Source organism: Paroedura picta, chromosome 5, assembly GCF_049243985.1.
Source record: "Paroedura picta isolate Pp20150507F chromosome 5, Ppicta_v3.0, whole genome shotgun sequence".
NCBI lineage: Eukaryota > Metazoa > Chordata > Lepidosauria > Squamata > Gekkonidae > Paroedura > Paroedura picta.
Genome location: NC_135373.1, coordinates 87,648,796 through 87,659,942, shown reverse-complemented (window position 1 = coordinate 87,659,942; position 11,147 = coordinate 87,648,796). Strand labels below are relative to the sequence as shown.

The window sequence follows — 11,147 nt, the reverse complement described above, 5'->3', positions numbered from 1 at the left end:
AGACCCTGCACCAATAAAAAACGAGGTGTTGACTTTGGCTGTGACTGTTGAAATGCCAGCTAGCCAGAAAGTGGTGTATATTTCGAGCATGTGATTTGTCAGTGTTATACTGTATGCTTTGAAAAAGGTCATTGGCCAAGGTCATGGCAGCCCCAGACGGAAACTAAGGGTTTTATACATTTGTGTCATAAAATGCTGCTGGTCACTATGAATTAAGCTATCTCAGTAGATTCAAGTTGTACACATGCTAAGTTCAGTGTTCATTTTATTTCTTACCTGGACCCAGAGGATTAAATAGCCTGTAATACTTCCTTATCCTTATATTCAATAACCCAAATGGAAATTGATGTGGCACAAATACCTCATATTTTGGACAGTATTTGACCCAAATTAACTTTCCATAGAAATCTGAAATTACCATGATAATTTTGTCCCTGGCTCCAATCCTACCCCAGCACTATTGGAAGATCCCCTTATTGGTGGTTAATGGAATCCTAGGTACTCTTCAACCCTAAATTTGAGAACTCAAATCATAATTTGGACTGCTGTATGTACATAGCAAAATCATGAGCTGCTTCCTGACAGCCACCAAGGAAGTAACATATGTTAATAGAGAAAGGGCTGTTTTGAAGCTAGCTATGTTATTGACACCTAAGGGAATTATTTTACACTTCTATTTGTTAGTCCTCTGACATCTGGTGTAGAATTGTGAGTGGCCTTTTTTCCCAGATACAGCTTTGAACATAAGAAACAGAGTGATTTCCCTGGTTGGCAGCAGTTTCTCTAAGGGTCTTTCCCAGCATCTGTTATCTGAGAACCATTAAGATGGAGATGTCAGAGCTTGAACCTGGGCCCTTCTTGATTCAGTCAAGGCATCCTGCTAGTATTCTTGTTTCTTGTTACCTATTTAGCATTAATTTAGAGTTGGTAATGTGCTTGTTTGGTGCTACATGTAGTTATAAAGGTTATTAATTATAGATATAGGTGATACAAAATTTGAAACCTGTAGCCTTAATTGGAAAAAGACGAGGGAGGAGATCAAGTCAATTTTTCCCACCCCCAAGTCAAAAAGAATCACACAGAGCAGAATTTTACATATAAATTGAGAGGTCTGCAGCAGACATATTTACACACTGACTCCATAAGACCTGTCCACCATGCAGTGCTTAGCTGGTCTCTGAAGAACCATTCACCACCATAAAGCTTTATGTACATGCCTTTCACAGGATCAGCGTGTCAGTTATGTCCCAGGCTCCGAGTTCCACAGAGATTAAAAGTGCTTTGAAATATTAAGAGCCCTCTGGCTTTAAAGAATCCCTACATTGCATTGAAGAGCTGCTCATGTTTACAAGTTATACCAAGGATCTTCTAGGGTTTTGCATTCCTTCAATACAAACATGAGTACACAAGTGTTCAGTAAAGGCAATTTATTGAAAGCATGACTATAAAAATAAAAGCCAGAATTAAATTTGCAATCTCAGTAGGTTAGCCCATACTGAGAGAAAACCTGAATGCAAACAAGAATGCAGAATTTCTAAAGTGTTTTGTGTAATGATTCGGAAGTCATGAACTGCTCAGGATGACCAAGGCCAAATAAAAGGTACACTCATTTGTAAAAATGTAAAGATATAACAATTGGCAAGGCTCTGTCCTTCTGTAGCATCCCAAAATATGGACCCTAAAACATATTACCTTGCTTTGGTTGGCACTAGGTTAATGTTATGGACTGTTCTTTGGCAGGTAAACAATCCAGCACAACTGGTCTTTATTAGGAGATAAAATACACATATAAAAATATAATCTGTCCAATTGCATGTGGGAAGTGGAGAACCTCAAAAAAATTACACATCGGAGTGTCTTCTGAGTCTATTGCTTCCAAATGATGATGAGACTAGGAGCCAAGCCCGTTGCATTCAAAACAATGGGTGCTGGATTGGGGGGTGAGGTGGATGAACTCTGCACATGGCCTCTCTCTCCCCCCAGGGCCTGGAAAGGCTGCAAGCAGCTGTTAGGGAACTCACCAGCAGGGGCAGCTCTCACATGGCAGGGATCTGCAGCCTCCAAGCCCCAGAGGGAAGTGGAAGGAGGGGGAGTCGGGGGGGGGGGGATGGAAGGCAAGCTGTTTGGAGGAGGAGGCACTCAGTGGCAGGACAGCCGCCCTGATTGGTTGTTAAGTGCACTTAAGCCATGAGACACGCTCCTCTTCCAAGGCCTTACCATAAATATATAGTGGAACAGATTTTAGTGTAATACAATTTAAAAAACAACATATGATATATAACATCAAAATATGGAGGCTTGATCATACACATTTTAATCCCCTTATAAAACTTTTCACAAATGTACACAATTTAAAGTGACTTCTCCCTATATACATATTCGTGGGGCAGTCCCATTTCCCAAGGACCTTGCGCTTCGTGGAGAGCTCTCCGCTTGCAGCTGCTGGGAAGGCCTTGACATGCCCAAACAACGTCCTCCAAATTGGTTTCAAGGCTCAGGCAGCTCATAGTACATGATAGATGAGCCTGGGATGAGGAGGCTCTGGAGTGCCTGGCTGGGATTCAGGGCTGGCACCGGGAGAAAGAGAAGCCAAGTCCTGTAAGGGCAGCTCAGGCTGAGCCGAGGAAGAGATGCGATCCACTATACTGGATAAGCAATCCAGGCTGGACAGAGCCGTACTCGCCTCTGCGGAGTAGACTGGGAAGGGGAAGAAAGAAACGGCATTCAGTGAAAAAAGATGATACCCAATTGTTGCATACCACCCTGGGCATTTTTATTGTGAAATGTTTCGTGATTACAAATTTAATTAGAGCTTTCAAAGATCTGTGGATAAATGCTCTGGGATTCCATGGTTGCTGAACCTCCCAGATGGGAATCATCAAATTTGATGTGGCCTTATGCTAGAAGGGGCCTCGAACCTTACCATGGTGGAGATCAGACCAGTAGATGTTGTCATAAGAGCTGTTTCTCCTGGACCATCTGGGGCTGTTGCATTCAGCCTGAAACAGAGAAGAGGGGAGTTTCGTCACTATTCGAACTACAGCTCCTAATTCAGTCACATTGACTCTGAGCCACCACAGAGTGATATTCAAACACAACACAGGAAACTTAGGATAAATGTCCATTCCTAAGCCCTCATATGAGCCTCTTGTGGCACAGAGTGGTAAGGCAGCCATCTGAAAGCTTTGCCCATGAGGCTGGGAGTTCAATCCCAGCAGCCGGCTCAAGGTTGACTCAGCCTTCCATCCTTCCGAGGTCGGTAAAATGAGTACCCAGCTTGCTGGGGGGTAAACGGTAATGACTGGGGAAGGCACTGGCAAACCACCCCGTATTGAGTCTGCCATGAAAACGCTAGAGGGCGTCACCCCAAGGGTCAGACATGACTCGGTGCTTGCACAGGGGATACCTTTACCTTTACCTTTAAGCCCTCATACAACTATCCTGTGTGAAAGAACTTGATAGGATGTATGTCTGACTGATTGCCAAGTGTTAGGAGATTTTCTTCCAAGTTAGATTGGTTTGTGATCACTCAGATGAGGGGGAAGCATTTGCTTGTGTATTCTCAAGTACTGCATAAGGCTAGGAAATGTTGAGGATGGAAGGAACCAAGGAAGCCCCAACACAAGATTGTTTGCAAGATGCCTTCAGTTTGCAAGATGTGAGCAAACTGATGGGATGTTTTGGAGGTCATCAATTCATAGGGTCACTATACATTGGATGTGAAGTGACAGCACATAACACACATAGGACAGTGTGGCTTGCTTTGCTTGAATCATTGAAGAATGATCAGCTCTGCTGCCACCTTCCTGTTGGAGGTCCAGTTTCCAAACTGCAGCACAGTAGTTCAGATTCTATAGATCCCACATGGCAGTGTTAGTGGAATGAAGATTAACAAATTTATGTCTAACGCGAGAATTGTTGGAATTCCTTCCTACACAGCTCCTACACTCTGGCTCATGGTGACAGTGGCATTTCACATGCAGAGATACACATTTTATCTTGTCCCATGGTCAAGGACTGGCATATAGGAGGAAGCCTGTTGAACTGAGTCTCTGCTTTGAGTATCTTCTAGGATGCTAAGGGGGGAAAGGCTGCTTTAAATAGATTATTTATTTATTATAATTATATTCCACCCTCCCCTGAGGCTCAGGGTGGTCTACCTAAAACAGGGACACAATACAGATAACTCAACAGTCATGCTATCCCACTACAAGCAGCACTAGCCGTGCAGCAGCCACGTTGGGTTCCAAAAATATTATAAATAATATACAGTTCAAATACATAAAATTAACCAACATGTATAAATAAAATCCAGGTACAGTTTCAAGAGCCCTTCTGAATAATTCCACTAGCTCATTAAGGGATGTTAGGCTGTTCTCTCCCCCTTCTGCCCCCCCCCCCCCAGAAGGGCTGGTTAAAGACAGATGGAGAGGTTAATGGTTGTAACTATTACACCAGTGTAATAGTTTGTGATTAAGAATGTCTGGGAGACATACGTTAGCTGGTGGGGTGACCTTGGGCCAGTCCCACTCTCTCAGGCTAACTCACCACACAGGGTTGTTGCATGGATGAAATGGAGGAATAGTTCCCCACTGGACAGAAAGGGGAATAGATGAATTACATGAATACAATGATAATTGGGGTCTCGTTGCAGTGGGCGGGTGCTAGAATTTCTCCGCTGACCCCCTGAGAGGCCCAGTCCCCTCTGGCTCCTGTTCGGGCACTGCTTCCTGGGAGAGCGAAGAGAAGGAAGGGGAACCAAGGCCAAAGCACCGGATGAACACCAAGCTAACCATGAAGAATGGATTGGAGCCGGCAAAAACATCAGCCAGGCATGGAAAGGATACTTTCCCATGGCTTCAGGCAGGCGCATCAAAGCCTGGCACGTCCAGACCAAACGCTGTGCAAAAAGAATGCGGCGGCAACAAGGGCCCCCAACGCTGTGCCTGTGGGTGTGTTTTCTCCATCAGCACGGAATCACTGCCTGGGAGAAACAAATGTTTCATCTCAGTTGGCAGTCTGGGGGTGGGGAGAGGAGCTCAGGCATTCCCACTCTTGTTTGGTTTGTGTCCTTGTCAAGAGAACATCCCCTAGAACCCCTTGAGATGGCGCTTCGGCATGCAGGCAAATGGCAGCAGCAGACTCTAGGGATTGTTTGGAAAGACAATACTCTGAACCCCAGTCCGTGGGCAGGGTGGGAAAGGGTCAGAGCCCTGGCTTGCAGGGAGAATGTTTGTCCAAGCAAGTCTCCCTCTCTGAAGCTCCCACCCTAATTAGGTCTGAGGACTTGGGATACCGGGGCCTCCCCTTGGATCTCCCCCCCCAAAAAAAAACACACGCAGCTGGGAAGCCCCACTGATCTCAAGAAACCTCAAAGCAACATGATTGGAAAGATCTGGGTGTCTGACCAACTGCCCTGACTTGTTCTGCTAGTTCAGACCAATGGGGTTCCCCACTGGAACTGAATTTGAAGATCTCCATCTTTGGAAGTCAGCTAGCACCCCTGGGGTTCGTGAGGGGCTCCTTCCAGAACAGTTTTAACCGCCAGGCATACTGAGGAGGAGATGTCCTGCTGCCTGCTTCCTTCCCAGTTAATGGCCCCTGTACATCTTTGGCCTTCTGTGGCACTAATTCTCTTTGTCTCAACTCTGGCTGTGGTTAGAAGTTCCACATCTGGGAAGCGCACCCCTGCCCTTTCCAGGACACACTCAAAAACCTCCAGGCATTCCCCAGCCGAGAGCTCACCCCACCAACCAGACTGGGGCAGCCCTGCTTAGAGTTGTTCCCTTTGCCATTGGGTGGGGCCCACCAGTGGGTGATGGGAAAGGAGAGTTGTGGTGTCAGCGGGCAGCCTTCCACAGCAAGGGGGAGTCCCCGGGCCCAGCAAGACACTTTCCCTCCTCCGCCGGCTCCCAGCCGCCGTCCAATGGGCCGACGGCTCCGGCTCGTGGCGAGGCTAGCGGGGAGAAGGGGAGCGCTGGCAGGCCTCGCCTCTCCCGGGACGCTTGCTCTTCCCTCCGGATGTGGAGGGCTCCCCACGGACCGCCTTTCCCCGTTGCTCTCCCGGCCAAGGCTGGCTAGCTTACCGCGCCGTCGGAGCAGCTGGCGGAGGGGCTGGCGGGCGGGCGGCGGCGGCAGTGGCGGCGGAGCAGGCGCTGCAGGCTCCCGATGTAGCGGATGGCGCTGCGCAGGATCTCCACCTTGGGCAGGCGCTGGGCCGGGCTGGCGGCCGAGCAGCGCTTGAGCGCCTCGAAGGCCTCGTTGACCTTCTGCAGGCGGCGCCGCTCGCGCAGCGTGGCCGCCTTGCGCCGGTCGCCCGAGCTCGACGGCCGCTTGCAGGCCTCGCACGCCCACCGCAGGCACTGGCCGCCCGCCCGGGCCCCGACGCCGACCGCCCCCACGTGCTGCGGCCGCTGCGCCGAGTCGCCGGGCGGGGAAGAGGCGGGCGCCGGCGGGCGCTCCCCCGCGGGGGAAGGCGGCCAGGGCGAGCCGTCGGAGCAGAAAGCGGGCGAGAACGGGCCGCCGCCCGGCGCCTTCATCGCCCCGCTGCCTTCCCCCGTCCGCAGGAGCCGGCCGCTAGCGAGCAGCGCCCGTGGGCATCCCGGCCCGGGCAGCAGGGCGAGGCGAGGTGGGGCGCGTCGGGTCAAAGCCCTTCCCGTCGCCCGCAGCCACAGTCGGCAGCTGGCAGCGCTCCCCTCGGCTCCGGCGGGGCGGCGGCCTTTTTAAAGGGCCGGATCCAGGGCGGGGGGGCGGCAATTAGCGACGCTTCAGAGATCACAGCGGCAGCAACAGAAAGGGGAGGGGGAGGGGAGGGGAGGGGAGGGAGGGGAAGGGGAGGGGGAGGGGAGGGGAGGGGAGGGGGGGAGGGGGAGGGGGAGGGGAGGGGGGGGAGGGGGGGAGGGGGAGGGGGAGGGGGAGGCCGCCGATTCCCAGGCAGCGGCTACAGGGTCATCGAGGCCCCGTTGCCCTACTCGGAAGTCAGCCTCCCTTGCGGGGGGGGGGACCCACTGGACGTCTCCACCCCGCTCCAGTCCCACTGGTTGCAGCAGAACCTTCTTCCCCGGACGTGCACTACGCGAGAGCCTTTATCCCAGGACTCTCCTCAACCCATAGCGAGAGTTTCCCCGCTCCCTCCTGCCCAGGCCCGGATCGGGACCAAGGGCTCTGCAGTGCTACCCGCAACGCGGCGGCTTCTGACCAGGGACAGCTTTAGCAGCACCACCCGACTGGTGGGGGGGGGGGGAGGTTACAGTGGCGGCTGGGTGCGTGTGGACTAGGGTTGCCAGCTCTGGGCCTCGAAAGACCTGGGGTCTTGGGAGGGGGGGGGGAGAAAGGAATCCCCCAAGCTCCAGGGGAACTGATCTCTTTCTCCTGGCGATGAGCTTTAAACCGGGGAATCCCCTGGGCCCACCTGGAGGCTGGCATCCCTGGTCTGGACCGCCCCTTGACCGACGCTGAGAAGGAGCCCCTTCTCACTCCAAGGGGGAAGCTGCTGTCAGGCTCGCCGGTGCCCCGACGCCCGACACAGAGCGGCTCCCTCTGGCTGGCCCTCCCGCCCGCGGGCCTGGGGGGAGGAGGTTCAAGGGCGGGACTGGCAGCACCGTTGCAGATGCGCTCCAGCTGCCGGCCTCCGCCCCCCTCACCCCCCCCCCCCGCCTGCAGCGACTCGCCCAGAGGAGTCCCTTTACCCGCGGCGGTGAGCCAAGCTGCCCGGGGCCCCAGTGAAGCGCCTGGAGGGGGGGAGGCCTTGGGCGTGGGAAGACGTCGAGCAGACCTCTGCGAGCCGCCCCCGTTCCCGTCCCCCCCTCCCCGGCACTCGCTGGGGGTGACCAGCCGCCCTCTCCGTTTGAGGAGCTGAAACAAAGAAGTGCGCGCGGCCAAACCCCCCAGCACCTCCTAGCTTGGGAGCTCCGGGTTCAAATCCCCTTCTTCCCTCCCGGGAAACTGGACCGGGGACCAGTCGCCTCTCACACGCAGCCCTCTGCGTATCGTCGGCGCCCTTCCCCCGCTTTATTCCTAGCTAAAATGTGTGCGATTGAAATGAATAAACAGCCATAACCCTGAATCGTTCCCAATGCGTCGCCAGACTCGGCAGCTCCCGGGCGGGGGGCTCGACCTCACCTCCTGGCCCGCTCTCCACCGACGGCGGCGGGCTGGCGGTTCCTTGCTCTTCCGTTCTGCTCAGCGCCTGCCGCTTTTTCTCTTGGTTGGGTTACAAAGTGACATTTTGCTGCAGATCCCCCCCTTCCTTGGGGCGGGGCGACCCAGACCCCCTCGAGAGGACCACAGAGGCCCTGCCCGCTTCCAGCTGGTCAAAAAAGGAGAGGACCCACCCATGAAACCAAAGCAAAACGTCCGAAAAGTTATCAAGCAGCAACAAACCGAGCAGGGTCTAAATCTGAAGGCCTCCTTGAGTTCTCAGGGCCAGTGGAGGCCCCATGACTGACAGATCCCCACCCATTTTACTAGGAGTGCCACGCCCTCCCCCCACTAGCCAGCACCCGCCCCTCTTTCGCCGGAGGACAAGCGGAATGAGACGCCGCCTTTCAGATTCTCGGAGTGATGCCTAAGGAAATCCTTCCTCAGCGGGAAAAGAGCGTTTGGAGTACCTCGTCAGCTGTGGCACGGTACAACACAACCACGGCACAACATAACCACCCGAACAAGCTTTGCTAGGACCACCCAGAACAACACAATACAGACGGCCCGGCCGTTTTCCAGTTCTCCAGAACTCTTCGCTGGGAAGGGGGTTTCCCAAGGGTTGAGGCCCAAAGTCAGGTATTTCGGGGCCCTTCTCTGAATCAGGTATAGAATGTAGGGTTGCCACCTCCGGGCTGGGAAATACCTGGAGTGGAGTCTGAGGAGGGCGGGGCTTGGCGAGGAGAAGGGTCTTCAGTGCGGTACACCTTCCAAGAGCTTCAGGTGAGCTCTGTTGCCTGGAGATCAATTGCAATCCAGGAGATCTCCAGCCACCACCTGGAGGTTGGCAACCCTAGCAGAATGTGGTTGGGGTTAGGCTTGAGCAGAGGTGGGGCTGTGGTTGAGGAGCGGAGCCCTGGCTTTGCAGTGCAGGGACTGTCCGCCAGTCAATCCCGGTGTGTCCAGTTTCCAAAGGGTCGGGAGAGGCGATGCCACAGGCCCAGGTCGTAGTTGAGTTCTGTCGAGGGGGCGGCGCGCTGGCGGGCTGGCTGGCTGGCTGGGAGGCCCCGGGGCTGCAGGCGCACAGCTCAGCCGCCCCGGTGTGCTGCGGGCTGAGGAGCGGGCTGGCGGCGGGCCCGCAGGGAACTGGAGTTGGGGGCCGCGGAGCTTCGGGTTCAGGTGGCCCAGGCGGGAAGCGCGCGCCCTGACCCGGGCCTCCACACGCACGCAGGATCGTGGGCAGGGTAGCCGGCCGCGCGGTGCGCCCCGAGGGCATCAGCAAGGCCAGCAGGTTCGCCGGGCCGACTCGCCAGAAGCCGGGCCTTTCAGGCTCGCCTGTCCTCAGAGCCTCGCAGACAGTCACCCCGGGCATCTCCTCCTCCTCGGGGCTTCTGGGCTGGAGAAGCCATCATTCAAGCCCGGGGCCATCAGTACCCCTTGGAGGCGCCAAACACTTTCACCAGCGGGTCCAGCGAAGGCAAAGGAGCCCCCGAGGCCCTGGTGGGAACGGGCCCAACACGAGGGGAGGGAGGGAAGGCCGACCGGCCAAGGGTGTCGCCCAAGCCCCCCACAGAAACAGGCGCGCCCTAAAAGGCGAGTTGCGAAGCTGGTTCCCTCAGGCAAAAGAGGGCCCTTCAGCGCTTCCGAGGGAAGGGGTTGCTGCGCGCCCCTTCCAGCCTCTTGCGTGATGCTCCCGCGGCCGGACACGGTGAGCACTAATCTAGGGCGGACTGAGGCAAGGGTCCCCCGACGGGAGTGAGCCGGCTGGTCCTTCTGAGCGGAGAAAGAGTTGGCAGGGCGAGCCTTGCAGGCTCCAGGCAAGGACAAGGGCAGGGCAGGGCGCGCCCGAGGTTCTGACGCCAGGCAGAGCTCCTCGGCGTCCTTGCTACCACGACCCCCCCCCCGCACTCCTCGTAAATACCCGGATCCCGGCGGCAGTTTAGGAGGATGTTCACAGCCCGAGAGGACTGGAGAATGCAGGAAAGACAGCATGTTCAGATACTGAATAGACTTGCTTGCGTGCAGTCCTACAACGTTCAGGTCGAACCAAGTGTAGAAGCTGTCTGCGCGGGCACACCTCTTCAGTTCTTGGTCCTGCTGCTTCAGACCAACCCACCTGGCAAAACAGAGGCAGCTGGGCCCAACAAAAGCTGAGATTCCAGGGTGTGGAGCCTCAGAATGTGGGGGCGGAGAGAGGCTCACGCGCATGGAAGTGCAAGAGCAGATGTACCCCCCCCCCCAGAAATCAAAGCGACGGTGAAATGTTCAATCTTACACACAGATTTCCACACAAACATTGTCCAGCTATACGAATACACATTTCAAGTTAGCTGAAATTTTATTGGAGGGGGGGCAATCGGTCAGACAATGGACTTTTCATACTTAAACTGATCCAGGCTGGGCAGACAAAGTGTGGGTGCACACAAAAATACCTTAATGCAGGTGCCCCTGCCAGCGCTCTTGAGGATGGATTGTTGTGGGGCTTCCGTAGCTATGGACTTTGCCTAGATGTGTCACATTCCCGCCCCCCTCCCCGTCTACCGGCCTACATTTCCCCCTTGTTCCCCTCCCCCCTAGATATCTTCCAACTGAGCCCAGCCTTCATGCGTCTCGTCTAGTGGGCTGAAAGCCACGAAACCGAAGGCCACGCTAAAGAGGTCGGTCTTGGAGGTGCCACGAAATCCCCTTCCCTTTCGCTTTCGCCCATGCCGTCTTTCTGGGGTGGTCCTGGGAGCTCCAGGAGGCCCGAGGGTGAGTTTGGGGGGGGGGGGTCTTTCCAGCGAAGCAACCGAGCTTGCGCCTGGGCGCACCTATGTCAACAACGTGCGGTGCAGGCTCTGGCGTGGGACCTGCTCTGCCCGGGCCCAGCTGCAGAAGCCATCGGGCGAGATCAAAAGCGGCCTGCGTCCGGGGGAGGAATGCCCCGGGGCCTCTGTCTCGCAGCCAGGGCAAAGCCCCACCGACCCCCCCCCCGGCCCCGCAAGCGTCTGGGGCCAGGCAGAGCCAAG

The 11,147-nt window shown here is 55.3% G+C and overlaps 1 protein-coding gene across 1 annotated transcript; it reads right to left on the bottom strand.

Moving 5' to 3' along the window:
• Positions 1-1,344: 1,344 nt before the first annotated feature.
• On the bottom strand, positions 1,345-6,727 carry MYF5 (myogenic factor 5). Its single transcript, XM_077338913.1, has 3 exons — positions 6,087-6,727; positions 2,924-2,999; positions 1,345-2,697 (listed from the first exon to the last, which is right to left on the bottom strand). The coding sequence occupies exons 1-3, from the start codon at positions 6,537-6,539 to the stop codon at positions 2,504-2,506; spliced, it is 723 nt and encodes a 240-aa protein (XP_077195028.1). The 5' UTR covers positions 6,540-6,727; the 3' UTR covers positions 1,345-2,503.
• Positions 6,728-11,147: the final 4,420 nt, after the last annotated feature.

What these genes read in the sequence shown, in the direction of transcription:
- MYF5 (XM_077338913.1), bottom strand. Translation starts at nt 6,539, where the DNA reads ATGAAGGCGCCGGGCGGCGGCCCGTTCTCGCCCGCTTTCTGCTCCGAC. An exon ending in CCAGCTGCTCCGACGGCGCG is followed by an intron (nt 3,000 to 6,086) that starts GTAAGCTAGCCA and finishes TCTCTGTTTCAG; the next exon opens with GCTGAATGCAACAGCCCCAG. An exon ending in CTGGTCTGATCTCCACCATG is followed by an intron (nt 2,698 to 2,923) that starts GTAAGGTTCGAG and finishes TCCCCTTCCCAG; the next exon opens with TCTACTCCGCAGAGGCGAGT.